Source organism: Hyperoodon ampullatus (genome assembly GCF_949752795.1).
Source record: "Hyperoodon ampullatus genome assembly, chromosome: 5".
Lineage (NCBI taxonomy): Eukaryota > Metazoa > Chordata > Mammalia > Artiodactyla > Ziphiidae > Hyperoodon > Hyperoodon ampullatus.
Window position 1 is genome coordinate 75,840,563 of NC_136918.1, and position 27,022 is coordinate 75,867,584.

Sequence of the window (27,022 nt, forward strand, 5' to 3'; positions counted from 1 at the left end):
GGAAAATCTTGCTACATTTCAGGCAATATTTTGGGTTTAGTTAAAAACTTGTAGCTAAGAGGTAAAATATTTTCAACAGCCAAAAGAAATCCTCTTTTCCTCTGACTCTTACATTGTTTTCTCTTACAAAGAATTCTTTGTTCAAATTTTGATATAGACTTTACCTGGAACATTATGGAAAATATGTTATGTTTCCAAAAAGGCAAAATGTACTATTATGCAGATATGTATAGTCTATAAGATTGCTTCATCTAAAGTCACTGTCTGACCAATCCCTTGGCTGCCCCCAATTAACTAGCCAGAGGTATCTCTTCTCAACTACTACTAAAAAATTAAAATAAAAATCCTAAGGGAAAAAAATGGAGAACATGCCCATAGCTCAATTCATCTAAGTTTTACTATCCCAGCTCCACAAATAATTCTAAGGTTCCTATGCTGGTAAGGTTACTGCCACCAACACATATTCGCTCATTCCTTGGCCATGGAAAACTGACTCAGGCAAGAAAACCAAATACAGAAATCCTTAAGTTATCAATATTAATCTTCTTTAAAAAGGGTTTTACAAAGATAGACTCAGCCGGCTATGGACTGAATTCTGTCCCCCCAGAATTCATGCTTAAGCCCTAAACTCCAGTGTAATGTGATGATAACTGGAGATAGTGTCTTGGGAGGTAATCAGAGTTAAAGAAGGTAATGTAGGTGAGGCCCACATAATGGGATCAGTGGCTTTGTAAGAGGAAGAGAGATCACTCTCTCTACCATATAAAGACATAGCAAAAAGACTGCAAGACAAAAGAGCGCCCTCACCAACAACCCAATTCTGCCAGACCCTGATTGTGGACTTCCCAGCACCCAGAACCATAAGATATAAACATCTGTTGTTTAAGCCACCCAGTCTATTGTATTTTATTACAGAAGCCTGAATTGACTTAAGACACAGCCAGAAAATACCAGATAAAAGTTATATAGCAGTGAGTCACTGAACTTGCTGACAAGATGCTACTACAGGCCCACGCAAGAATTACAGCCAAAGTCTGAACCACTGAAATTATGACAGGAACCCTAGAGTTGCAGCAATGACAATGCTGAAGTGGCAACCTTGGCCATGGGCCATGTCCAAATGAAAAGAACTATACTGTAAAAGTCCTACGCTTCCTTTTTCCAAAGTGAAATCCATGTGCTTTATTTGTGAAAAATTAATAATATCCCAAGGATAACTGGGGAGTCTTCTGTTTCCTTTATACTCTAACAAAGAGCTTGTTTCATGTAGGAACATCGAATAACCAGCTAGTCTTACATAATTATTCACCACAACCAAATTCAGCAAACAACACTCCAATAAGCCAATTTAATTACAAAAAGTTAGTAACCTGTGTCCAGAAGAGAATTTCACCTTATCAGCTTTCTTATGTCTTCGGTCAGTACATTTAAATCTAGAAGCAGCAGGAAAGGCTCAATTCTTTTAGGAATGTTGTCTCAATCTACTATCAAAGTAGTTGCAAAAACATGCCTCTGGTACCAGGTAGGGGAGAGAAGTGACAGAAGGAATTAAAGATGTTCTACTATATATGTAAAGTGGATTAACTGGAACAAAATCAACCTAAGCACAGCACTGCCAAATAAAACATGCTGATGAAGTGTCTGAAAAGTTAACAAGTAGGGGGAAAACAATCACAACTAATCAATTACTCCACAAAGCATACACTTCTAATTTTTACAGCATCAAGCTTTAAAATGTCAAAAATCACTCTTATTAAACTCACAGTAAGTCTTCGATATATACTTGCTCAATGGATAAAATATGTACTAATCTATATTCTGACAAGTATTTTTCTATATGAGAAAATTAATTTTATTAATTATCTGAGATAATTCTCAATTAACCGTTGTTTAAATGAAACCCTTAAATACTTTACCAAGTCAAACGGTGTTTTGAAGTTTCTATGTCGTTATACTGCTCAAATTATTCAAACAATGGGAAAATCATCTTCTAACTATTCCACTGAGGAGGTCTGCTTCTGAATTAGAAGAGAAGCACTCCAGAATAAATGGTGACAAAAACTTCATGGATTCAAATTAGGGTTCTTTGGGGGAGGGGAGATGATTTATATCAAGTGACAGGCCTACTACATCTCTAAGGAAGAATAATTCAAGGTCTTGTCATTAACCAAATATTAGGGATAGGAGGAAGGGACAAGAAATGAGTAAAAAAGATATAAAAAGACCTACTAAGAGGAGAAAGAAGGTAATAAAGTAAAATTAACATTCCCAATACTTGCTGTATTGTATTATTTGCACTCAACAATTAAAGCAATCTGATATCTTTCTAAGGATAAATTTTAAGTGTTTGGAAGAAAGACCTTTCTTTATTTCAAGATTAAATGAAGCTTGTACTTATAACTCCAAATGTTCTTCAGGCTTTCCATAACCTCCACATGAGAATGCTCATGTTTTGGGACACACTAGGTATTCAAAGAATGACAGCTCTGTACATGTCAATTCCAATAACAGATGAGACTGGCATTCTCATGGGCTATGAGGGCTTCTTATACTAGGTGCCTTCCTCCATCCCTTCAACATATTCTACACACGGTGGCAGGATTAAACGTAACATTATTGCCAGCTACGTATGACCTTCAAAGCTAAGTCCCAACCAATAAAATCTGAAGTGGAGCTTCACATCCAAGGCCCCCTGATTCTACCATACATTTTCTATCTTTAACATACTGCAGCTCTAATCACATACCAGAACACTCACAGGGATCTAAATACTGCTGCTGCTCCATCTCTGTTCAGTACTACCCTTCGATTATGACCACCAGAGCAATGTTGTCTGAGGCATGCTCATTTCACTCAAATCAGAAGTAACCTCTTCCTTTTCTAAATTTTCTACTCCATTCTTTGTAGTTCTCTTTCACTTACGCAGTTCTATGTTATGGTGATTTGTGTACACCAACAGTCTGCTCCCTGGGGGCAAGAACTCTATCACACCATCTTTGTGTCTCCCACAATGCCTAACACTCATTTCCATAAAGATCTGCTGATTTACTACATGGATACCTCAAAAGACTCTATGGGAAAAACAGATATATTTTAAGGGGAAAAAAAATGTTTAGATATGTCACTGTTTTAAATTGCATTTGCTTTTTATATCACTTTGATAATCTCAGTCTTTTAAGTGAATATTTAATCCATTTACTATTAAAATAAGCACAATTAAAATAATACAGTGGGGTTCTATAGCTCTTCCTACTATTTGTTCTCTATTTGACCCATCTATTTATTCTATGTTCCTATTTCTGTTCTTTTCTTATTTTTTGCCTTCTTTTAGATTAGAAAAGTTGTCTCCTTTCTTTATTAAGTTAGTTATACATCTGTTACCATTCTTAAATTTTTTTATTTTTACTGAAGTATAGTTGATTTACAATGTTGTGTTAATTTCTGCTGTACAACAAAGCAATTCAGCTATACATATATATGCATTATTTTTCCATATTGTTTTCCATCATAGTTTATTACAGGATACTAAATATAGTTCTCTGTGCTATATGGTAGGACCCTGTTGTTTATCCATTCTATATATAATAGTTTGTGTCTTCTAACCCCAAACTCCCAGTCCATCCCTCTCCCACCCCCCACCCCCACCTTGGCAACCACAAGCCTTTTCTCTATGTCTGTGAGTCTATTTCTGTTTTGTAGATAAGTTCATTTGTGTCCTATTTTAGATTCCACATATAAGTGATATCATATGGTATTTGTCTTTTTCTTTCTGACTTACTCACTTAGCATGATAATCTCTAGGTCCATTGCTGCAAATGGCATTATTTCATTCTCTTTATGGCTGAGTAATATTCCATTGTATATATGTACCCCATCTTCTTTAGCCATTCCTCTGTCAGTGGACATTTAGGTTGTTTCTATGTCTTGGCTATTGTGAATAGTGCTGCTATGAACATAGAGGTGCATGTAACTTTTTGAATTAAGAGTTTCGTCTGGATATATTCTCTAGCCCCTTCCACCATGTGAGGACATAGCAAGAAGGCAGCAGCTATGAACCAGAAAAAGGGTCCTCACCAGGATGTGACCATGCTGGTGCCTCGATCCTGGACTTCCAGCCGCCGGGACTGTGAGAAGTACATTTATGTGTTATTTTGTTACAGCTGCTCAAACAGACTAAGACATCAAACTCACCTCAAACAAGCGCAAGTCAGCAGGAACTCTGTCCCCAACAGAAAGGCAAACTGTATCACCTGGAACCAAGTCTCGTGCAAGTGTATGTTCCAATTTTCCTTCACGCACACTGTAACATGAAACAGAAACAACCATGGCGGAAGAAAGCAAGCCAGGCCACTTATTTTAAGAAATTCCTTCCAGTGGGCTTGCCTGAGGGAAAATATATTGCATTATCACCACTTCTAAGGAGATAAGTCAAATACAGAAACCAAGAAAAGACTTATTCTTGTGCTCTTGGTAATTAAGATGCTCAGATGAATTAAAAAAACAAACAAACAAAGCACTGGAAAAGCTATCCAGTTGCTCAAATGTAAAATGCGAAAATTGTAGCAACCTTCTCAATCACCAGGGTCTGATTATACATCACTGCACCCACAACAGTGCTTGGCACATAGTCACACACAGAAAGTAACTGTTGAATAAATCCATGTCTCAAGAATCTCAAAATTAGAAGTAACGGAAGTTTTAATAGTACTACTTGCTATACTGAATAGGGCATGAATTTTTCATGTCAGATTAATGGTTTCTACCTTATGTTTAAACAAATATTGGGCCACAATGTACACTGTACTAGTCACATTTAATTTCTACTTTTAAGAGTAGAAATCCATATCAGAAACGAGGGTCATACCAATGGCATTCTGGTGGCATAAGTTTACTCAGTTCTTCAAGAGATTTTTCTGAACGATATTCCTATTAAAAAAAAATTAAGAAAAAATATTTATAAAGAAATGCAAATATGTACATTCTTAAGAACATATACTATGTTAGACTTAACTAAATATTGACCCCAATCATTATTTTAACATTTCTCCCAATTTTTATCTTTTTCTTTACTTGCATTTATATTCCTACCCATAAAAGCTTGTCCCTTAGGTTAAATATATAGTGACCAATTTTTGATAATTAAGTATTCTCAATTTTTTATATATATATATATATATATATATATATATATATTTATATTTATTTTGGGGGGGGCCGTACCACGCAGTATGTGGGATCTTAGTTCCCCAACCAGGGATTGAACCCACATCCCCTGCATTGCAAGTGTGAGTCTTAACCACTGGGCCACCAGGGAAGTCCCTCAATTTTATATTTCAATATTCAATGTGCAAACCTAAGGTCAAGTTACTTATAAGAAAGTGAAGAAAACTGATTAGTGTGTCCTAAGAGTAGAGTTTTCAGTCATTAAAAGTTAAGATCATTGAGCCTCATAATTAAGATAACTTTACTTTTAGTGTTTAATGACCAAGGAAGTCAAAGACAATTAACTGCAAACAACACTGGCGTTGAAGATTCAAGCCCAAGGCAACTGTAAAGGTTTGTGGTATGTTAAACAAGGAGAGAGATGTGGCTGCCCTACCCTGGACAGACACCTTTCCCATGACTGAATTACCTGGAAGGGGAAATTCTCAGGGGCCCTAACTCTGTGAGGCTCCAGCCTTCCTCCAACCATACAATCACAGCTGAGAGTCAGAGACATCCTTCACCTCAGTAATGTGGGCTGTCTTGCGCTTCACACAACATCACTGCTATTTTTGTCTCGTGTCTGCACTAAGTACACCAATCTTTTGATCTAAGGTTAAAAAGGGAGAAGAGGGCTTCCCTGGTGCCGCAGTGGTTGAGAGTCTGCCTGCCGATGCAGGGTACATGGGTTTGTGCCCCGGTCCAGGAAGATCCCACTTGCTGCGAAGCGGCTGGGCCCGTGAGCCATGGCCGCTGAGCCTGCGCATCCGGAGCCTGTGCTCCGCAACGGGAGAGGCCACAACAGTGAGAGGCCCGCGTACCGCAAAAAAAAAAAAAAAAAGGGAGAAGAAGGGGTAGGGAGAGTAGTGGGAGTGAAAGTCGGGGGGTGTTTTGAAATGACTGCAGTGCTAGCACTAATCAAAACTGCATACCCATCACAAACGTTTTCAAATAGAAAATGCAAAGCTGTATATGAATAACTTAGAACTAAATCTGTCTTTACTACTTAGGCAAGAGGAACAAATGTGAAAGTAGGGTAAATCTGTAAATATAAAAATCACAAGACACCCAGGGTAATATACAGCATAAGGAACATTACAATAATTCTGTATGGGGACAGACAGTTACTAGGCTTATGGTGATCATTTCATAAGGCATGCAAATATCAAATCACTGTATACTGCACCTCAAACAATACTGCATCTCAACTATACTTCAATTTAAAAAAAAATTACAAAGACACCCCTCCCCCAATCATACCAAGGATATTAAGGAATTTGGAAGTTTTACCCAAAAATTCCATAAAAGGCTAGAAAACACTCACTACTCCTAGATCCTACTAATAAATGACATAGAAGCTGCCCAATCTTTACCTCCCTATTCAGACTTCTTAGCCTTTACTCCCTACAACTAAAAAGATACCTCTATATCAAAATGATCCTTCAACACAAACTTGACAGCCATCTCAAATGAACACCTAAAAGTTAAATTTTAAATTTATTGTAAGGTGGCATCAATATATGACTATACAAAACAATTAGCTATTTTTATGACTGCAAGGGTGTACAATGAGGATGGGAAATTGAGATTAGAAAGGGGGGAAGGCAGATGTAAATAATAAAAAGCATCCTCCTCCTAAAACACAGGTAAAAACACAAATATAAATAATGAACCTATCAAATGAACCTATCATAAAGATATCTGGCAGATGGTTTCAGCCACTACATTTAAGGTGTGTAACACACTATCTTTGTGTAAAAGTCCACACTGAGTACGTTAAAATAGAAATTTTGTGGGATTTTTTCTGAGTAGGAGCTATTACCAAGCTACTAACGTCTTCCATACAAAGTGATAATACTGTAAGAATACTTCTGAAGCAAGCCACTCCATACATCTGTAGCATTATTAAAGATGCAAAAGGGTTCCAGTTACTGGTCCAGTGCGTCGTACCACCCACATGACCAAATGAATAGCTGTGTCCAATGAGGCTCAGCCTGGAATAACCTCTGCTAAACTAAGCCCGCCACCTGCCCTAAGGCAACTTTTATCTGTTCTAAGCAAAAGGATTCCCTAGATACAGGATCCCTGATGATGTACTGATGCAACTCACAAACTTGCTGCAGATAATCTGATTAAAACCGGCTTTTCTACACTGGGTGACTATAAAACAAATTACTAAATTAGAGGTTACCACAGGAAAACTGGATGATGACAGGAAATACCCAAGGAATAAATCACAGATGTGAAAATAACCACAGCCACTTAAAATATAGTCTTAAGATTCAAATTAACATGAATTTCAAATGACATATTAATTTTTCCCTAAACTAGAATAATTCTTCTAGTCTTATTAACCATGCTTTAAAACTTTCAGCTAATCAAATGACACCTGCCAACACTGTTCTAAAACCTGAAGAAGTTATCAGATATTTAAATAAACATAAAACTAAGCCCACGTTTTTATTTATATCTATACTTGTCAACAGAAATCCAGACATTATCTCCACATTATTCACATTAATTTTTTAAAGGGGGTTCCTTTTTATATATCTTCTTTACTGTTTCAATGTCTATGCTGAACAGGGAGTTCAATCCAGATCAGAACATCCCTTCCACTGAGGAATGAGGAATTTGAACTCTGGCCCAATTTTTTAACTGGAAAAAATTTAAAAGCCTACTGCTGGATTTTATTTCTATTACTGTACTTTTTGTTTCCACCTGCTTCAGTTATCTTTAACATCATCAAATAAAAAACTAGATTTTCTTCATGCTACTGCCTAAACCAAAGCAGTCAAGTTGGTTCCACAAACTTCCTTGGAGAGTTATTGCTTTTGAAATTATTTCAAAAACAAAGAATAAATTGTTCTGACCAACATACCCATTAACTATACATTTTAACATAAGCCACCTTGATTTTTTTAAGCAATTAACTAAAATACCATTTTTATGTCATCAAAATAGGCTACTTACTCACCTGAACAAAGGCGACCGTAACGACGATAAGTATTGCCTAAACAAAACAAACAACCTTTTTAAATAAGACATTGTAATAACTGTTAATCATATCTTATTTTTCTGACTCTATCTGCAGCCCCAAAAAACCAGACACTAAGCACAAAACAGCCAGGGAAGGAATCATAACTCCGCCTTGAGGCCTGTGGGGAAAAACGGACAACTGACAGGGACCTGCCTCCCCAGGAAGGCTTCTCAAACTCTTTGATCTCAGGATCCCTTTATGCTCTTACAAACGGAGGACCAGCTTTTGTTTATGTGACTTCCAGCTATTGATATTTACTATATTAAATACTTTTTCAATCACTCAGTTTTAATTTCTACTTATTATCTAAAAAAAGTAAGCCCATTACATGTTAACACATACATTTTTTATGAAAAATATATTCCCCCCCAAAAATTGTGGGAAAAGTGGCAGTGTTTTCAATTTTTCTATCTTTAACGTCTGCTTTAATACAAAGCCAGATTCTCGTATCTGCTTCTGCATTCAATCTATTGATATGTGTTGATTAGGCTAAAGTATATGAACAGAATTCAGCCTCATTCAGATACTGCTGAAAAAGGGAGGAGTATTTTAAAAGCCTTTTCAGATGATTGTGGATATGATTCTTAGCTACTACACAAAAATTAGACAACTGTTACTTTAAAAGTAATTTGCAATATAGAACCTAAAACTATATCAATGAACTTTTCATAATCTGTTATATTAAAATCTACTGATCTCTTTTGCATGTTGAATGGCTCTTTTGTCACCAAATATTTTGTATCATCATGCACTGGTCATTTAGAAAAGATTGATTCACTTGGTTATTCAAATCTTTCAAGTGCTGACACATTTCATAATAGTTAAAAAAAAATCACATTCACTACTGATCTCATTAGAATAAGGTCTTAAATACTGGGAAGCTGTCCAGCATAAAATAATGCATAAAATTTTTGCAAAATTCTAATTATCACTGAAAGCTTGAATTTTACCACTGGCAACAAATTCTGTCAGTTGTTTTTCTTGTAGTGAGAGGCTCATGTCACTCACTTTCAAAAAAAGTATGCCAGTTATCCAAGTCTTAATAACCATAGTTTGTCTATCAGTCATTCTTTCGAGTAAAAGGCTAGTTCAGCTCAGCACACAGCCTTTCCTTGAGACAACCATCATACTTCAATGCATACTTCCCATTTCATCACACAGAACATTAAAAAGGTATATATTTAAGGATCAAGACTTAATAAAATTAATTTTTACTGTTTTATCAAAAACACTGCTAAGAGAAACAGTGAAAGAAAACAATGACTACTAGACAGTTTGTTGCCATTATTTTGATTCAAGCTGAAGCTCTAACAGTTTTACCCGCCATCACTTTTGCACCACTGATGCAAATGTCTATAGCAAAAAGACAAATAATGTTTTTAGTTTTATGAAAGTAGTTTTGACCTCATATGCTCCCTTAAAAGAATCTCAGAGACTCCTATGAGTCCACAGCAAGAGCTGGTGAATCACAGCTCTACGTTCATTTCTACTGTGTTCTTAAGCCTAACACACTTGCTTTAATCAATGCTTATACTTACTATAAATTTTTATACTACAATGAAACAGAAGGGCAAGAAAAAAAAAAAAAAAGATGAAAGCCAGAATAGCCTAACTGGAAAGAATAAAATACAGAGTACACTGTTAAATAATACTTTTAATTTTTAAATGTCAGGCTTCAGTTCACGATTACTCAAATGTATTCTCAACTGGAAAGTAAAATAAATATTTAAATGGAAAATTATTATAAAATATTTCGTATCTGTGAAATTATCGTACTGTTAAATAATTCTAGGGTGCCAATCACAGACCCTTGAATATTACTTGAGATCACTGCAACTAAAACCAGAATTTGAGTTTTAACAAAAAAAACCTGAAGAAGCATTAAGGCATGTCTCAATTCATCTTCAATAAAAGCCAATCCTAATTTATATGATTAACAATTTTTAAAAATATATATTTTTTCTTACCACAGTGATACTGACAGCATCATCAAACTGATGCATTAAAACACTGATGACTGCAGAAGCCAGAAGCAGCATAATAAGGGGATTTTTAAACTGAAAGTGAAAAAAAAAACAGCAATTCAACAGTTTTGTATGAAAGACAGTTGTGTACCAGCACAGCAAAAGCCTAAAAAAAACAACTATCAGGGCATTATTACTTAAAACTAAGAATTTACCAATTCCTTATAGTACACATGTATTTTTAGTATACTATAAGCTGTTCTGAATTTCTACCTGGGCTAGAATAAATGGAAAATAACTTTTAAGCTAAAGGTTTACATTAAGCACTGGGTAGAACACCTAAATTATAAATTCCAAACATTCCTCAGCATTCCTATACTATAAGTAAGTGGGTGTAGATTACAATTCTGTGGTTGACCCACCCACCACAGGAATAACCACTCCCCACCAGGGGAGAGGCTGGGCAGCTAAGAGCAGACAGTAAGATCCTCACCACAGAAGAAGCTGAAGATTTTCCCAACACTGGTTTTCCTGACATCTAGCTAGCAGAGACAAAAGTATCTAAAGAAACAAACCACAGCACCAACTCAATCAGGCAGCTCTTAAATGAGCAAGCACCAGAGCCACCCCAAATTCTTCCAGTTAGACATCTTAGTTAAACGTCAGAGCTCTGCTGCCAGACTGCCTTCCTCTGATGAAACAGTGCCAAATGCCGCCAATGTTGCAAAGTAACTTTGCAAAGAATCCATCCTAGCAGAAAGCCTCAGCCCCTGGATATCATAACTCTGAAGTTAGACGCCACCACCTCCCACTCTTTATGGCTCCGTTCCTTGGCACAGTGGTTGCAACCCTGCTTCACATCAGAATCATGTGAAGAGTTTCCAACAAATGCCCAGGTTCACACCAGAGCAATCAAATCAGAATCTCTGGGCACAGGGCCCAGGCTTCAGCATTTTTAAAGCACTCCCCAAGTGATTCTAATGCACAGAGGATTGAAAGTCACTGCTCCAGCAAAATAAAAGTGCAACCACAATGTGGCTCAGGATTGACAAACTACACACAAACTGAGCCAGAGTACCTGGGTTTGAATCCAGCTCCAATTTTGTGTGACCTTAATTTTTTAAGCCCTGGGGGTGCTTCCCTACCTTGTACCAAAAACTGTGGTAAGGATTAACCAAGAATATATATTAAATCACTGTGTAAACTACAAACACCTCAAACATTAGCTGCTATCACCACACTTTGAGAGCAAGGCCCATGATCATTTTATTTCACCCTAAAACAGCTGTGCTGTGGTACTAAGGAAACCACCTGATAGATGGTAGGCTCCAAATGTTTGCAGAACAAATTCAGTGTTCTCTGTAGAGGAGTGAGGAGTCGTCCAGTGCTTTATGATTAACAACTGATATTTACTGTTAATTACTGCTTGCACTTAACTACATTACAGGCACTATTTCATTTCATTCTCACAGCAATCTCATGATGCAGGTACTCTAGCTTTGAAACAGGATCAAGAAAGCAAAACATTAAAAATCATATTGCCTAGTGATAAGTCAAATCACTGTAATTTATAAATCCAGAGTAAACTTCTGAAGTTTTAGGTAATGTGGAAATGTGGTAAATGTGAGAATACAAATATACATATAAAAAATATTCCAGGGCTTCCCTGGTGGCGCAGTGGTTGAGAGTCCGCCTGCCAATGCAGGGGACATGGGTTTGTGCCCTGGTCGGGGAAGATCCCACATGCCGCGGAGCGGCTAGGCCCGTGAGCCATGGTCGCTGATCCTGCACACCCGGAGCCTGTGCTCCGCAACGGGAGAGGCCACAACAGTGAGAGGCCTGCGTACCGCAAAAAAAAAAAAATATATATATATATATATATATATTCCAATGAAAACAAGACAGATACAAGGTTCTTCTCTAAAAATTCAGTTTACTTTAGACAAATTCATTTAAATAAGTTAAAACTGATAAATTTTGGTTCATTAACAGGCAAGGCCCTTTAGAAAAGTTAAACAAAGATTTTTTTAAAAAAGAACCTGCAGCTTAGAAGGCATTAGAAAGTTTCTTCACTAAAAAGAATTTATTTGGGGCTTTCCTGGTGGCGCAGTGGTTGAGAGTCCACCTGCCAATGCAGGGGACGTGGGTTCGTGCCCCAGTTCGGGAAGATCCCACATGCCGCGGAGCGGCTGGGCCCATAAGCCATGGCCACTGAGCCTGCGTGTCCGGAGCCTGTGCTCCATAACGGGAAGAGGCCACAACAGTGAGAGGCCTGCGTACCGCAAAAAAAAAAGAATTTATTTGTTTGGCAAACTAATCCTACTACTTGAAAACTGGCCATAGGAGTTTTTTAGCTTTTCACTAATATACTTGTCATAAAGATAAGAAAAATCTTACAGTAAATCTTTCTGAAAAGATTAGGACATTAATAAAATATAATTAAAAATAGCTATCATCTATTGATAGCTTACTATCTCCTAAGATTATTATCCCCATTTTATAGATAAGGCTCAGAGGATAATAAAGAGCACAGAGCTAGTAAGAAATAAAGGTGGAACTTGTACCCAGGCAGTCAAATGACCTAACTTTTACTAATTAACTAAGCTAGCCATATTACTTTTAAAAAAATTAGCATTTCTATAATAAAAAATATTTAAGTTAAGACACCTGCAAAGGAAACTACTGTTAATAGTATCACCTCCATGTAATATGTCCTTAAAGATTTGTACACTAAAATCATAGAAATTCCAATGTAACAATAAACTCTAACAAATGAAAAAATTTAGGTAAAAAACATTTTTAAAAATTATTTCGTTTCTCCATAAATAATTTCACAAAAGTAAACAACTACGTTTACAAAAATACATGTAAGTTACACAGCAGGAGAAAATAAAAATATCTCACCTGAGAAATATACTTCTTCCATAGTGGCTCATCTTCACTGATATCAAACTCATTCCAGCCATGGAAGGCTCTCCGATGACTTACTTCACATTTGTTTAGACCGTTCTGAAGATCAGCCTATGAGATTTTACCCATGAAAGTCATTGAGAATATTAGCAGAGAAAAAAAAAAGAAAACACAAAAAAAGTACATACATATGATCACACTTACAGGAACTTCTATGACAGTCAAAACTAATCTATGGGGACAGAAAGCATATCAGTGGTTGCCTGGGGCCAGAGCACTGGGAGGGATTGGCTGCAAAAAACATGTGGAAGCTTTTTGGAGTCATGAAAATTTTCTACATCTTAATTGTGGTGGTGGTTACATCTGTTAAAATGCAAACTGTATATTTAATATGAGTACACTGTATTTTATATAAATTATACCTCAATAAAAAAATTTTTAATGTAAGCAACAAGATAGAGTTTAATAAACAAAAAAATTATGATTTTCTTTGGAGAAAGAGAAATAACACAAACCAGTCAGGATGTACAGAAAGCAAAATACCAGTACATTTTAACTAGTTTTCTTCATTTTCACTGTTGTCTTGTTGTTTTCTAAAATTAGTTTCTCCAAAAGATCATGCATCTTTCTTGTTCTCTGAGTCTATCAAAATTCTGAGATTGGTGTTACCTTTTGTTCTTGGACTGTATATTTATTCCAAGCAGAAAATCTGTGGTTCCTAAATTACTCAAAATAATGAAGTTAACATGAACTGGTTCTTGGGATATTTTATGCCCTATGAACACCACCTACATTCTTCAGTCACTGCCTCTCATGATTTATTATTTTAACTATCATTAAAGAATAAATTACTTGCATCTCTAAAATAATTAAGTTTCTCTGGCCAAAAGCTTTATAATAGAGTTCACTAATAGAGTCTTGTGACACAAATATATTTAGAGTAAGTGGTTTTAAAACAGAGTATAAATACAACTCGCCCCCCAAAAAAAACCTCAAAAAAAGGATACCCGATGTTTTTAATGCCATTGTTAAAATATGTGAATTCTGAAGGAAGAATTTTAAATATTCTTTTCCTCATGTTTCATTAGATTGTGCTTTTTTAAAACTAGGAAGAGGTTAAATTACATAAGCAAAGTTTATTTGCAGTTCTGAACTTGCACTTAGCTTTTACATTAGAAAACACATAAAAAAAGATAAACTCCTAACTCTACTTATGTTAATAATTAAATTATTTTCCTAATCCAACTAATCCTCACACAGCACAAATAGTCCCTAGCAATACTAACGATCTAGAGTTGCACTGTCCAATCAGGTAACCACTAGCCTCATGCACCTATTTAAATTTCAATGAATAAAAACTAAATTAAATTAATTTCAGTTCCTCCCCTAAACTATCTGTACTTTAAATCCTCAATTGTCATGTTTAACTAGTGGCTACTACACTGGACAGTGCAGAACAAAATATTTCTGTCATCACAGAAAATTCTGCCAGATAGCACTTATCTATAGAGTCTAAGTGACTCATTCTACTATCCACTCCCTTCCTCCCCACCAAGCACTTACTTGGAGAATGCTTGCAACTTCACTGACTGGTAATTCACTTGCTTTTTTTGATGTCAATACAGGAATCATTGTCTCATTTTCAGCATTAGGAATTTTTTGAAAACGTGCAACCTAGGAAATAAAACCAAAGGAAAAATATTTGAATATACTAAACAATTCTAATGCGGTCTAGAATAAACGAAAATTCAAACGTTCCCAGAAACCTTTTTTCACAGTTAGAAAACAAATATTTTCAGACTAATAATGAGTATCCAGTCCTATTAAGATAATTTTATACTAACCAGGTGCTACTCCAGAAAGCACATTTCAAAAATTAAGTCACCAGTGCTAGCTAGAACACAAAATAATTTTCACATTAAAAAAAAAAAAGATGCTATTTCTACACCAGTGTAATGAGTAAAAAGTAAAACAGATGTCCTGTCTAGCAGATTCCAATGATTACATGGAGTCATAATCCTCTAAACTCATTATGTTTAACATGAGAGACAAGGAACAGCTAAGCTCGCTCCATTTTAACTACTCCTGTTGACCAGCTCATTTCTTAACTATCCAGAAACGACACCAGGCTACTCTACCGAAGCACCATGACAGAACATCAGACTTACAAACTCATTCTCAAACGAGGGGAAACAGAAAGCAGAGAAACCAGACAAGCACAGGACACACAGGTGAGTGAAGGGGTTGTGAACAAGCAGAGTGAGTCACAGAGATGATGGTAACCATAGCACCTACTTGATGCAGCTTCATAAGCAAATATCTACAGAAAAGTGTTTAACACATTTCTAGAAATAAATCCCCAGACTTGAATCTTTATAGACAAAAAGTTTTGAAAAAGTATGAGAAAGGGAGACAAAAGCTCCACGATGAAACTTTAGAGAAAACATTTCAGCTGCCACACATCCACTGATGTAAACAATACTGAAAGTGAAGTGATCATCTTATTGCCAAGATACAAATCTTTAAGCTTTCAGGTGAAATGTTTTCAACCTTGGATAATCAACATATTTAGGATAAAATATTTCCCTAAAAATTGTTTTTGAGGCAGCACTTCTTTAAGACAACAAATAAGGTCAGAAAAATAATAATTTAAGTTTCTATTATTATTAAAGTATTATTATAGAGACCTGTATCCATTAAAAAAAAAAAAAACAACTTTGTACTTACTCCAAAAAAAAACAGTAAATAGCTATGGAAGAAAAAAAAAGGGTTTCCCAATGTGTCCAAGTTCTGGAACAATCATATACACATTTTCTAATCTCATCTATTACAAAGGCATTTTTAAATATTTAAGTATTTTAAAGAAAAGAGCATAAAGTATTTTTCTTTTAATGAGAAGATACTAGTGACCAAAAATTCTGAGGAAATTGGAAACAGATTACCTTTCTTGACATGGTTATTTTATCTTCTGAGATCATTAAGAAGGATCAAATATGTTTACACTGCCTGCAGTGACAATAAGATTAAGAAAACCTTTTATTTCTAAGATTCACGTACATCAGTTTCTTCATATATAATATGAGGATAGTGCCTAAAGTTGTTTGAGGATTACATCCATTAATACAGCATTTGACCCACTAGTAATAAACACTGAAATAGCTATTTTCTCCCAAAACTATTTAATATTTATACGCACATACTCAATAATATAATGAGCTCAATAAATTATTAAGGTTAGTAAAGCTAGATCTGCAGTAATTCTTCTATTAGACATACTTCTATTATTAAACATATCATTAATATATTGGAAACTGCCACCTCCGGTACAAGAGCCTTACTCATAAAAGTCTTTTTTAAAAGTTACCCTTTGGTAGTTGGTATATAAATAGGGTCTATGTTGGAACACACTTTACATAAAATCCCTCAGGAGCATTACATGGGCCCAAAAGAGCTCAAAAATCTCAACAGAAGGAAGTGAGACTATATTTCATTTAATAAAGGATAAGATAACTCTCTACATATACGAAGGGCAAGAGGGCAACCCCAAACCCAAAGGGTGAGTTTACAGCAGACCAACTTCAGGACTTAGAATGAAGAGTGCCAGATGCTGTGGGTGGTGGCAGAGGCTGGATGGCCATCCACGATAAGGACCGGTTTCCACAACAGAGGGAGGCCACAGCCCAGTAAATTCTTGGCCAAAGGCAGTGATGCTAACTGTATTTATGCTTACTAGACTCTATATCAACTTAAAATTATGAAATCATTAAATTTTAATCCTATTTTCTTTTTAAGCAAATGTTACAGAGATTTACCAACTCAGATGGGTTGTTAGTTATATAAATCATAAGAATATTTTAATTTGTTCATTCATTTACTCTTTTAACAAACACCTGCCATTTACTGAGAATCTGACTCTGTGCTAGGCCCTTAGAATTTAACAGAGAGCAAAATAAGGGGGAGGGCAACTGGAGGGAAACAGAAGACAGGTATTAACAAAGAGCAGCAAAAATGAATGGAAACTGACATGATCACTACTATGAAGGAGTCCACGGCTAAGGGCGCTTGCGATCAGAGACTACAATCAGGCCAGGAAAGGTCTGATGAGGAAGTGGTGCTTAGGGAAGTGAGAGGCAAGAAGTTGCCTGAGGGAGGGGATGGAAGAACAGAAGGAACTGAACATGTGAGGAAGGGCGAGCACAGCGAGAGTGAAGCGCTAAAGATGGCCAACATTCATCCACTCATTCACTCAGTCCTTTGACACATAATCGATGCTTAGTATTCTTGGTACTGGGTGACCAAACAGGTAAGAACTCTATCCTCATGGAGCTACATACCAATAGGAAGCAAAAGACCATAAATAATACATGATAAATGTTCTAGAAAACAATTAAGAAAAGAAGGATAAGCAAGGGAGGAGTTACTTCATTTTACATGGTGGGGGCTGGTGGGCACCACAAGGAAGACCTCTCTAGTCAGGTGACATTTGGGCAGAGACCCGAAAGAAGCAAGGGAACCAGCTATTAAACATCTAGGTAGATATGTCCAGGAGGAAGGTGGGTACACGTGCACCTAGAAGAGGTCCGGGCTGAAGCAAGCACGTGTCGTCATGAGCATATAAATGGTATTAAATCTGAGGATAAACATACACACCAGCACAGAAGAAAGGGAAGAGATCTGCAGGCTGACCCTAGGGCATCCTCCCAACAGACAGAAATCCAAGATGAGCAGTGACCAAGAGAAAAGACCAAGAAGGAGCAACCAGTGAGGTAAAAGGAGAACCAAGAGAGAAGCAAGTATTTCAAGGACAGTGTAATGGGCTGGGCCAAATGTTACTGAAAAAATAAGATAAGAACTGAGAACTGACCACAGGACTTGGTGACAAGGAGATAAATAAATGAGTTCAGTGTAGTATAGTGGGACCCAAAAATCAGGAGTGGGTTCAGCGGAAACAGCAGGAGAGAAGTCAAGAGACAGCCAGGTATAAGTAATTCCCATTCTGATGCAAAAGGGAAATGTAGGGAAATGGGATCATACACAGAATGAAATGTAGGGTCAAGAGCTGGGGTTTTTTTTTTAAGATGGAAGAAATAACATCATGTTTGTATGTTGATTAGAATGATAACTGACAACGCAGAAGAGAGACAGGACAACTGATAAAGCGACATTCTGGACTAAATGAGAGGGGTGGAATCTGGCCAATTTCGAATAGGGCTGGCCTTAGATAAAGGGATGGACAGTTCATTCAGTTACAAATGGGAAGGCAGAGTAACACAAGTAGGATGCAGGCACGTTGGTAGCTATGGTGGAGGGAGCATATTGAAACACTCCTCTGAGAAGTATCTGGATTGAAGAAATCAAGACAACATACAAAGCAAAAACAGGCTAAAGAAGTGGGTGGGGATCCTACAGGGTCCTATGGGCCATACTGTAGAATTTCTATATTTATCTTAAGAGCAAAAGGAAGACCCTGAACTGTGGTCTGAAAAATAATAATAAATAAAGGCTACAAGTTGGAAAATAAAAGGAGTGGAGAGTAAGAGTGGTGAGAATACGACCAGTCTGGAACCTATTACATAAGTCTAAACAACAGCTAAATGTAGCTTGGACAGGGTGATGAGGTGCAGAAATAGTAGAAGTAGAGGTAAAAGTGACAGGACATGATGATGAACTAGATTTCTAGCTTGTCTTATATGCTAAATAGTAACACTATTCACCCTGGTAAAGAATACTTGGAGACTCTTTTCAACAAATGGTGCTGGGACAACTCGATAACCACACAAAAAAGATTAAAGCTATACCCCTCCCTCACACTATATATAAAAATTAATTCAAAATGGATCAAAGACCTAAATGTAAGAGCTGAAACTATAAAACTCTTAGAAGACATGGGCTTAAATCTTCTTGACCATGGCATCCTAGACATAATGCCAAAAGTACAAGAAACAAAAGAAAAAGATTGCACATCATCAAAATTTTAAAATTTTGTGCTGCAAAGGACACCATCAAGAAAGTTAAAAAGATAACCCACAGAATGGGAAAAAAAATATGCAACTCATTTATCTGATAAGGGGCTTATATCTACAATATATAAACTCTAACAATTCAACAATAAAAGAAAAAAGGACCAATAACCCAATTAAAAATGAGTAAAAGGGGCCTCCCTGGTGGCGCAGTGGTTGAGAGTCCGCCTGCCGATGCAGGGGATACGGGTTCGTGCCCCGGTCTGGGGGGATCCCATGTGCCGCGGAGCGGCTGGGCCCGTGAGCCATGGCTGCTGAGCCTGCGCGTCCGGAGCCTGTGCTCCGCAACGGGAGAGGCCACAACAGTGAGAGGCCCGCATACCACAAAAAAAAAAAAAAAAAAAAAAAAGAGTAAAAGATTTGAACATATATTCCTACAAAGAAGATATACAAATGAGCAATAAGCACAAGAGAAGCTCCTCAACATCATTAGTCATGAGGCAAATACATACTAAAACCACAATGAAATAATACCTCACACCCACTAGGATAGCTAAACTTAAAAAGACTGCCAATAAGAAGTGCTGGAGAGAATGCAGAGAAACTGGAACGCTCATATGCTGTTGGTGAACTGCTAAAAGGTGCAACCACTATGGAAAAGTTTGGCAGCTATTATGCATTATTGTGCTATTATGCAAACATTTCAGCTTAAAAACAATCTCTGAGTGATTTAGTAATGCTTCAATTTTGAGACTTATAAAATACAAGTAAGTTCACAGAAGTTGAAGGTAACCATCTTAACCACCTGAAATAAACCATTTTAAGAGATAATATGTCTTTCACATGTTATTTAGAAGTTCACTGTCTATAGATTCAGGTTTCAGGGAAAACTTCCCTGAGCTAAGCCATGAAGAATGGACAGCAGAGAATAGCTAAGATATGCCAAGGAAGTATTCCAAACAAGAGATGAACACTACTAAGAGTCACAGCAATAGAAATTTAATTTGTATGTAAGTAAGCCAATCTGGCTAAAATGAAAGAACTGTTTTATTACGTACCTCTACCTCTACTAAATGATTCAGATCTACCCAGACAGTAAGACAAGCTATAAATTTTTAATTGGATGCATTTAAAAACTGCAGAAACTTTCAGATCTTTAGGATGTTATAATTCAGTCAGATATGGGTCCTATAAACATAGTCCCCATAACAGACCTACTGAACGCATATTTCCATTTTACCAGGATTCCCAGGTGTTTCACTCATATTTTTGAGTCTAAGCACCATTATCCATCAGTTTCCAATTCTGATACAAATCAGAATTACATGGGGGTTGCTACAGACTGAACTGTGTTCCTCTCTATTCATAAGCTGAAATCCTAACCCCCCAATGTAATGGTATTCAGACATGGGGCCTAAGGGAGGTAATTAGGTTATATGGGTGGAACCCTCATGATAGGACCAGGGCCCTTAAAACAAACACCAGAGAGAGCCTGCATGTGCATGAGCAGGGCAGGCAGGCAGGCTCTCCCCCCGACCCCCACCCTGCCCCACTCCCACCATGTGAGGACACAACAAAAAGATGACCAGCTGCAAGCCAGGAGAGGACCCTCACCAGCACCCTGATCTTCGACTCCCCAGCCTCCAGAACAATGAGCAATAAATGTCTGTTGTTTAAGCCATCCAGTCTATGATAGCAGTCAGAGCAGACTAAGACAGGGGTCTTCTGTTTCTGTTTTAATCCAAGTGTCCAGGCCCCATCCTAGAGAGTGTGAATTATTAGGTCTGGGGTGAAGCCAAGACATTTATTTTTAAAAGCTCCCCAGGGCAGGTCTAATGTGAAGCCAATGTTGATAATCACTGGCCTAGAGAATGGGGCTGAAAGGCACAGTTAGATTAAATATGAACAGTATAATATTTTATTTTTAAAAGGTAAATACCTTCTAAAATGAGCTACCACCAGAAGTTTATACACTATCCCTGGAGAAAATTTAGTTTTACAAATTCTGTTACTTCATTCAGCACATGAGCAGAAATGTGATTTTTAAAAGAAAGTCTGCAAAGGTAGCCCAAATTACCCAAAAGAAATCAAGCCATGGGGGAAAACTGAAAATACTTCATCCCTGCAAAGTTGGGGAGCTATTAAACAGAGTTATTAAAAGTTTTCAGGTCAACTCTTTGACAGTAAGTTTTCCAAGTTTCACTTGCAAGTAATCAGAAAGACCTCTAACGCCCAAGAAAATCAAGTCTGCCAGGCAGTGAACTTGAACGAACCAGGCACCTCTCCACAGTTGTTTAATAACTGTAGCATGGGAAAGCAGGGCTATCCTGGGAACTCTAAAGGCCAAACCATACAATGCTATTATAAAAATGTGAAAAAGGTATACACAGGCAGAAGAAAACAACAGTGACAAAGCAGTTCCAACAACACTGAGGACAGCAGTTCCAAGAACTGCAGGTTCACAGTGCTTTACAGAAATCAAGTAGACCTGCCCAACTGCTTGTTGATTAAAGCTAAAAGTGAATGAGACTAAACAATCCCACCTAGATGTGGTTGTAATTACTAACACAGAGAAGCTTATGTGCATAAAACACTCTCCAGGTAGAAGGGAGAATTTGCACTTTTGGTACCTGCAAGTCATAATTGTAAGAAAGGCCCATGATACTATCATTAGAAATAGTAGCGAATTTTGGTCCCAAAGGTATTGACCAAATGACTCCTAGTTTCTTTAACTGACCTTCTGGTTGAGAACAAGGCAGCCAATATTTTTCTGTAACCCTGTATAAGTGTTTATATCCACACCACACCACACTCAGCAGGCGGGGGGCAGGGCTGGGAGGCGGATAACAGTAGAGTACAGCAGGTATCAAACCAAACATCCCCTTCAGAATGGGAAGACAGGACAAGGTCCCATGCCCACTCCAACTTCAAACAATAGTTTTGTTTTTATGTATTCTATGTTTTAGCTTTGGGGGAAAATAGTATTTAAACAAAGAGTTTTACAGCTTTAAAGGGGGGGTTGTGGGAGGGGGTGAAACACTCTAGTACAGTGATTTTTCAAACTTACTAGTTTCAGGTCAACTCTCGACAATAAAAATTTTCCAAGGTTCACTTGCAAGTAAACAGAAAGACACTGGTAATCAGAAAGATTACTAGTGAACCTCAGAATCACCTGGAGGGCTTGTTAAAACACAGGTGACTGGGCCCCAGCCCGAGTTTCTGAATCAGCTGGTCTTGGGTAGGTCCAGAAATTACATTTCTAACAAGTTCTCAGGGAATGTTGATGATGCCGGTCCAGGGACCACTGCTCTGGTCAAGGTCAGACTTGACTAGATCCCAGTTTATAATCCCAATTCTACGTCTTGCCATGTCTGTGTCCCAGAACAAGTTACTAACTTCTCCGTGTCTTTTTTTCTCAGTGGAAAATCAAAATATTACCTACTTTCATTTCAATAAGAGCTAAAAGAAACACCATTTATAGAAGTGTGTAGCATGGTGCCTAGCATGTGCTTCCCTTCCCCTAAGGTTAACACTAGTGATATAACATTTATGCATCTGTCTCGCCCCCACTCTAGATCTTCACATGAGTATGACATGGTTTTTGTCATCTTGGTACCCTCTGCGAAGCTCTTAACAATATCCAGCATCAGAAGTACTATTTGAAAAAAAGAAAATACTGGGTTTTTCTTAATGGACAATTACACAGCAATAGAATAGTGTTATCCTGAGACATACCTATGCCTCTTAAATGATCTTTCACTGAAAGTACAAAAAGGTGACAGGACTGATCAGAAAGAGTGTATGTAATCATCCACAAATTTAGTCTACTGTCTTCTACAAGGACTAGGCAAGTCCATGTATTTCAACTCTGAAAGTGTTGAGATTAAGGTTTCCAATTGCCAGACACTGTATTTTATTGGCAAATGTAGCAGCCATGCAAGCAGGAAAAGTCAGCCTGTCCCTGATGAAGCTCTCCAAGGATCAGACTGATGGCATGGAGCAGAGCAGAAGCTGGCAAGTGTCTCCTAGTGGGCAAGTCTTAGTAATAAGTGAGGTGTTTATCAAGAATAGAGGTTCTAGAAGTATTCTTGGCAAAAAAATTGAAGCTGCACCCTGACCAGTGGTAACTAGGTCTAGAACAATGGTTCTTAACCCCAACTGTATGTTAAAATCACCTGGGGAGCTTTTAAAAATTCCTACAACAGCCAGAACTCCAGACCAATTAAATAAGAATCCACAGGAATGGTGGGTCCCAAGGATAGGTGGGTACCAGGGATATAGTTCCTTTTTAAAAAACTCCTGAAGCGATAACATACAGTCAGTGCTCTTATTAACCCATCCATCAATTTACAAGAAATACAGGAGATAGAGAAGCACATTAAATTACCTCAAAAGAATGTACTCAGCAAATTCCAGGCTGTGGGAAATTCTACAGAACAAACAACCTGATTTTGTAAACAAACTACAAGGAAAAGAAAAGAAGGAACATTTTTAGAGATATTTAAGAGATATTTACGGCCCAATTACGGTGTGTGGGCTGTATTTCAATCTTGATTCGAATAAATAAACTTAGGGAGGAAAAAATCAATCCGAGATCACAGTTGCATTTAACTGTTTTATCTCTTTCTTTAAATCTGGAACAGTTCCTCACTCTTTTTGTCTTTCATGACCTTGACACTTTGGAAAAGTACAAGCAGGGAGTACTATAGTGATATTCTACAAACTACAACTTGGGTTTGATTTTTCTAAATGGATGCAAGTGATGCATTTTGGGGGAAAGGGAAGCACCACAGAAGTAATGTTGTATCCTCCTCAAAACATCATTATCAAGAGGCATATGATGTTTATGAAAAATGGAATACTGTCTGCCATATCAGTAAACAAAGGATTTCAGTCATCACTGACTGCAGCCACCAGCCTACAGTGAGCTGGTGAGCCCTGAGGAAACTCCGGATATGAAAGCACAGGACACTGGCCCCAGGTAGCTGAGGTACGTATCAAAGGAATGATTTCAGTGTGCCCAGACTCTTACATCTTCCCATACAAAGAAAGGTGCTAAATTCCTTAATTTGGGATATCTGGCTTTCTTTAATTAATAATAATCTTCTGAAGTTCAGAATACCTGCCCTTTGTTGCAAAACTCCTATATATCCTGGATCCCCCCTCTGCCTCCTCGGAGCAGTTCTCTCAGGGTTACTTGAGATGCTGCCTCCCAGACTTCAAGTTCTAAAAATACCCACTTAATAAAACATAACTCTCAACTTTTAGGTTGCGAATAATTTTTAGTTGACATTTATTATTGATTTGTCTCCCCAGAATTCACATGTTGAAGCCCTAACCCCGACGATGTGACTATATTTGAGACAGGGCCTTTAAGGAGGTAATTAAGGTTAAATAAAGTGGTAAGAGTGGGGCCCTAATCCAAGAGGACTGGTGGCTTTGTAAGAAAAGGAAGACCAGAAGCAGGCACACACAGAGGAAGGGCCACAAGAGGTGAGAAGGCAGCTGCCTGCCGCCAGGAGGCCTCACCAGAAACCAAGCCTGCCAACACCTTGATTTTAGACTTCCAGTCTCTAGAACTGTGAGAAAATGAATTTCTGTTAAGTCACCCAGTCGGTGGTATTTTTGAGTACTTCCTAACTTTCTGGCACCAAAAGACGTTCAAGCTTATCTTTGCATCTTCCTTGCCCCTACGTTAGAATCAGCCCCTTCTCCAGGGAGCCTTAGTTCCTTTCATTGACAAATGTTATTCGGAAGTGTCGTGGCGTTAAGGCCTTCACCACAGGCTGAGTTAAGGAATATATACATATATGCACAAACACAATCTATATTTTTATATTTATCTGTAAATATGTTAAAAACCATGAGTCCATACTGAAGCTGCCAATACCAATCTAACTCTACAGAAGTTCATTACAGCCTTTTCCCTTTCCTTATCTGGAACACTTTTTTCTTACAGTGAAAAACCTGACTTTCATTATCATCATTATATATATTTATTTGCTCTCATCTAGAATACACAGAGTAGTTTTGGAGTTCTAACCTATCACTGTAAAAAAAAAATCTAACTCGAGTACAGTATTTGTTCTGTCTTTAGTCTCAAGTTTGTTTATAGTTCTTTTGTCAACAGCCTTATATAGTCAAAACCCTGTATTCCTAAATGACTTAGGTTAGCTCTTCCCATGCCCACCCTTCAGTGTGGTTATGTTATTCATTTGAAATATAGTTAGGTTCATTTGTTTCTGTTTGTATTATTCCATTTGGGATTTGGGGCATTTTTTTCCCATCCTTGTTAATCTTATTTATTTGAGTATATAAAACATTAATTTAGTTCTAACAGTTAAAACTACTCAAAACAGGTAAAGTCAGAGAAGTGTCAAGCCCCCTCCATCCTTTCAATCTCTCTGTACCCCACCCTCTTTATGTAACCAATCTCGTTTCTAGTTTATCTTTCCTATGTTTCCTTCTGTTCAAATGAGCATATGTGTGTATATTTTATTTCCTCTTCTTTTGCTTAGAGTAACATAACCTATATAGATATTCTCTTTTATCCTGGAGATCAATTTATCAGTCAGAGTTCAGTTCAGATATCTTCCTCATTCTTCCTATAGCTGCATACCACTCTGTTTTACACACACACACACACACACATACTCTCTTCATACACCATAGTTTATTCAACCACTCTCCTACAAAGGAGATTGCACACAATGACCCATAAATAACCCTGCATATGGAATTTCATATATTTGGAGTTGTACCTTCAGGGAAAATTCCTACAGTTGAAACTGATAGGTCAAAAGGCAAATGAATATGTAGGGCTTTGTTGCATATTGCCAAATTCTCAAAAAAAGTTGTACCAGTTTGCCTTATCAGGAATGTATAATATGTGTCTGTTTCCTCATACCCCTGCCAATAGGATGGACTGTTATACTTTAATTTTTGTCAATCTGACAGCTAAAACATGGTATCTCAGTGCACTTAGATTTGCATTTCTCTAATTATGAATTTTAAATCATTTCATATGTTAGGTGCCATTTTCATATGCTGGGGGGGTATTATCCTGAATGTATGTATTTTGATCATTTTTCTGTCAGGTTACTGTAGTATATTCTCTCAATTTTTAAGAGTTAATTATATATTAGAGATCTCAGCCCTTTATCTTGATATATTGCAGATATTTTCTTCTAATCTATCAGCTGTCTTCACTATACGTTTTTTGCCATGCAAAAAAATTTCATTTTAATGTAATAAAATTGATCAATCCTGTCTCTTACTTTCTTTGTATTTTGAGTCATTCTTCAAGACTCAATATTAAGAACATATTTTAAGAGCTAAAATGCCCAGTTCCATGAACTATCTGGTACTCAATAACTAAGGGTATAATAACTAAATACTACACAAGGTAGAACTTAGAAAGTAACTGCCAAACTTAACAATACAGAATCTTTAAAGGAAAAAAAAAAGAGTATGTCTTGGTCGTAATTACAAAATTCAATGATCTACCTCACACAATGTACAAATATTAGATCAAAATGGATCAGCTACCTAAATGTAAGTACTAAAAGTCATAAAACTCTCAGAAGAAAACAGAGGATCAATCTTCATGACCTTGGATTCTTGACAATGGACACTTAAATAAGACACCAAAAGCACAAGTAACAAAAAGAGAAAAAATAGATAAACTGGACTTCATCAAATTTTAAAACTTTTGTGTATCAAGACATTATCAAAAAAATGAAAAGACAACCTATAGAATAGGGGAAGTTATTACAGATTATTTATCAATAAGGGTTTAATATCCAGAATATATAAAGAACTCCTAAAACTAAACAACAAAAATACAAAAAACCCCATTAGAAAATGGTCAAAGGACCTGAATAGACATTTCTGTGTATGTATAAATGGCCAATAAGCACATGAAAAGATGTTCAACATCATTAGTCATA

At 37.0% G+C, this 27,022-nt stretch overlaps 1 protein-coding gene across 1 annotated transcript in view; it reads right to left on the minus strand.

Moving 5' to 3' along the window:
• ATP2C1 (ATPase secretory pathway Ca2+ transporting 1) overlaps positions 1–27,022 on the minus strand; it is a gene marked incomplete at its 5' end in the record, with an annotated part of 118,711 nt that overhangs the window by 49,708 nt on the left and 41,981 nt on the right. The window contains 6 exons of the mRNA XM_079704183.1: positions 4,192–4,300; positions 4,865–4,926; positions 8,177–8,212; positions 10,207–10,296; positions 13,108–13,224; positions 14,677–14,787. Of these exons, the coding sequence (XP_079560309.1) occupies positions 4,192–4,300; positions 4,865–4,926; positions 8,177–8,212; positions 10,207–10,296; positions 13,108–13,224; positions 14,677–14,787 (525 nt within the window). The remainder of the gene's footprint in view (positions 1–4,191; positions 4,301–4,864; positions 4,927–8,176; positions 8,213–10,206; positions 10,297–13,107; positions 13,225–14,676; positions 14,788–27,022) is intronic.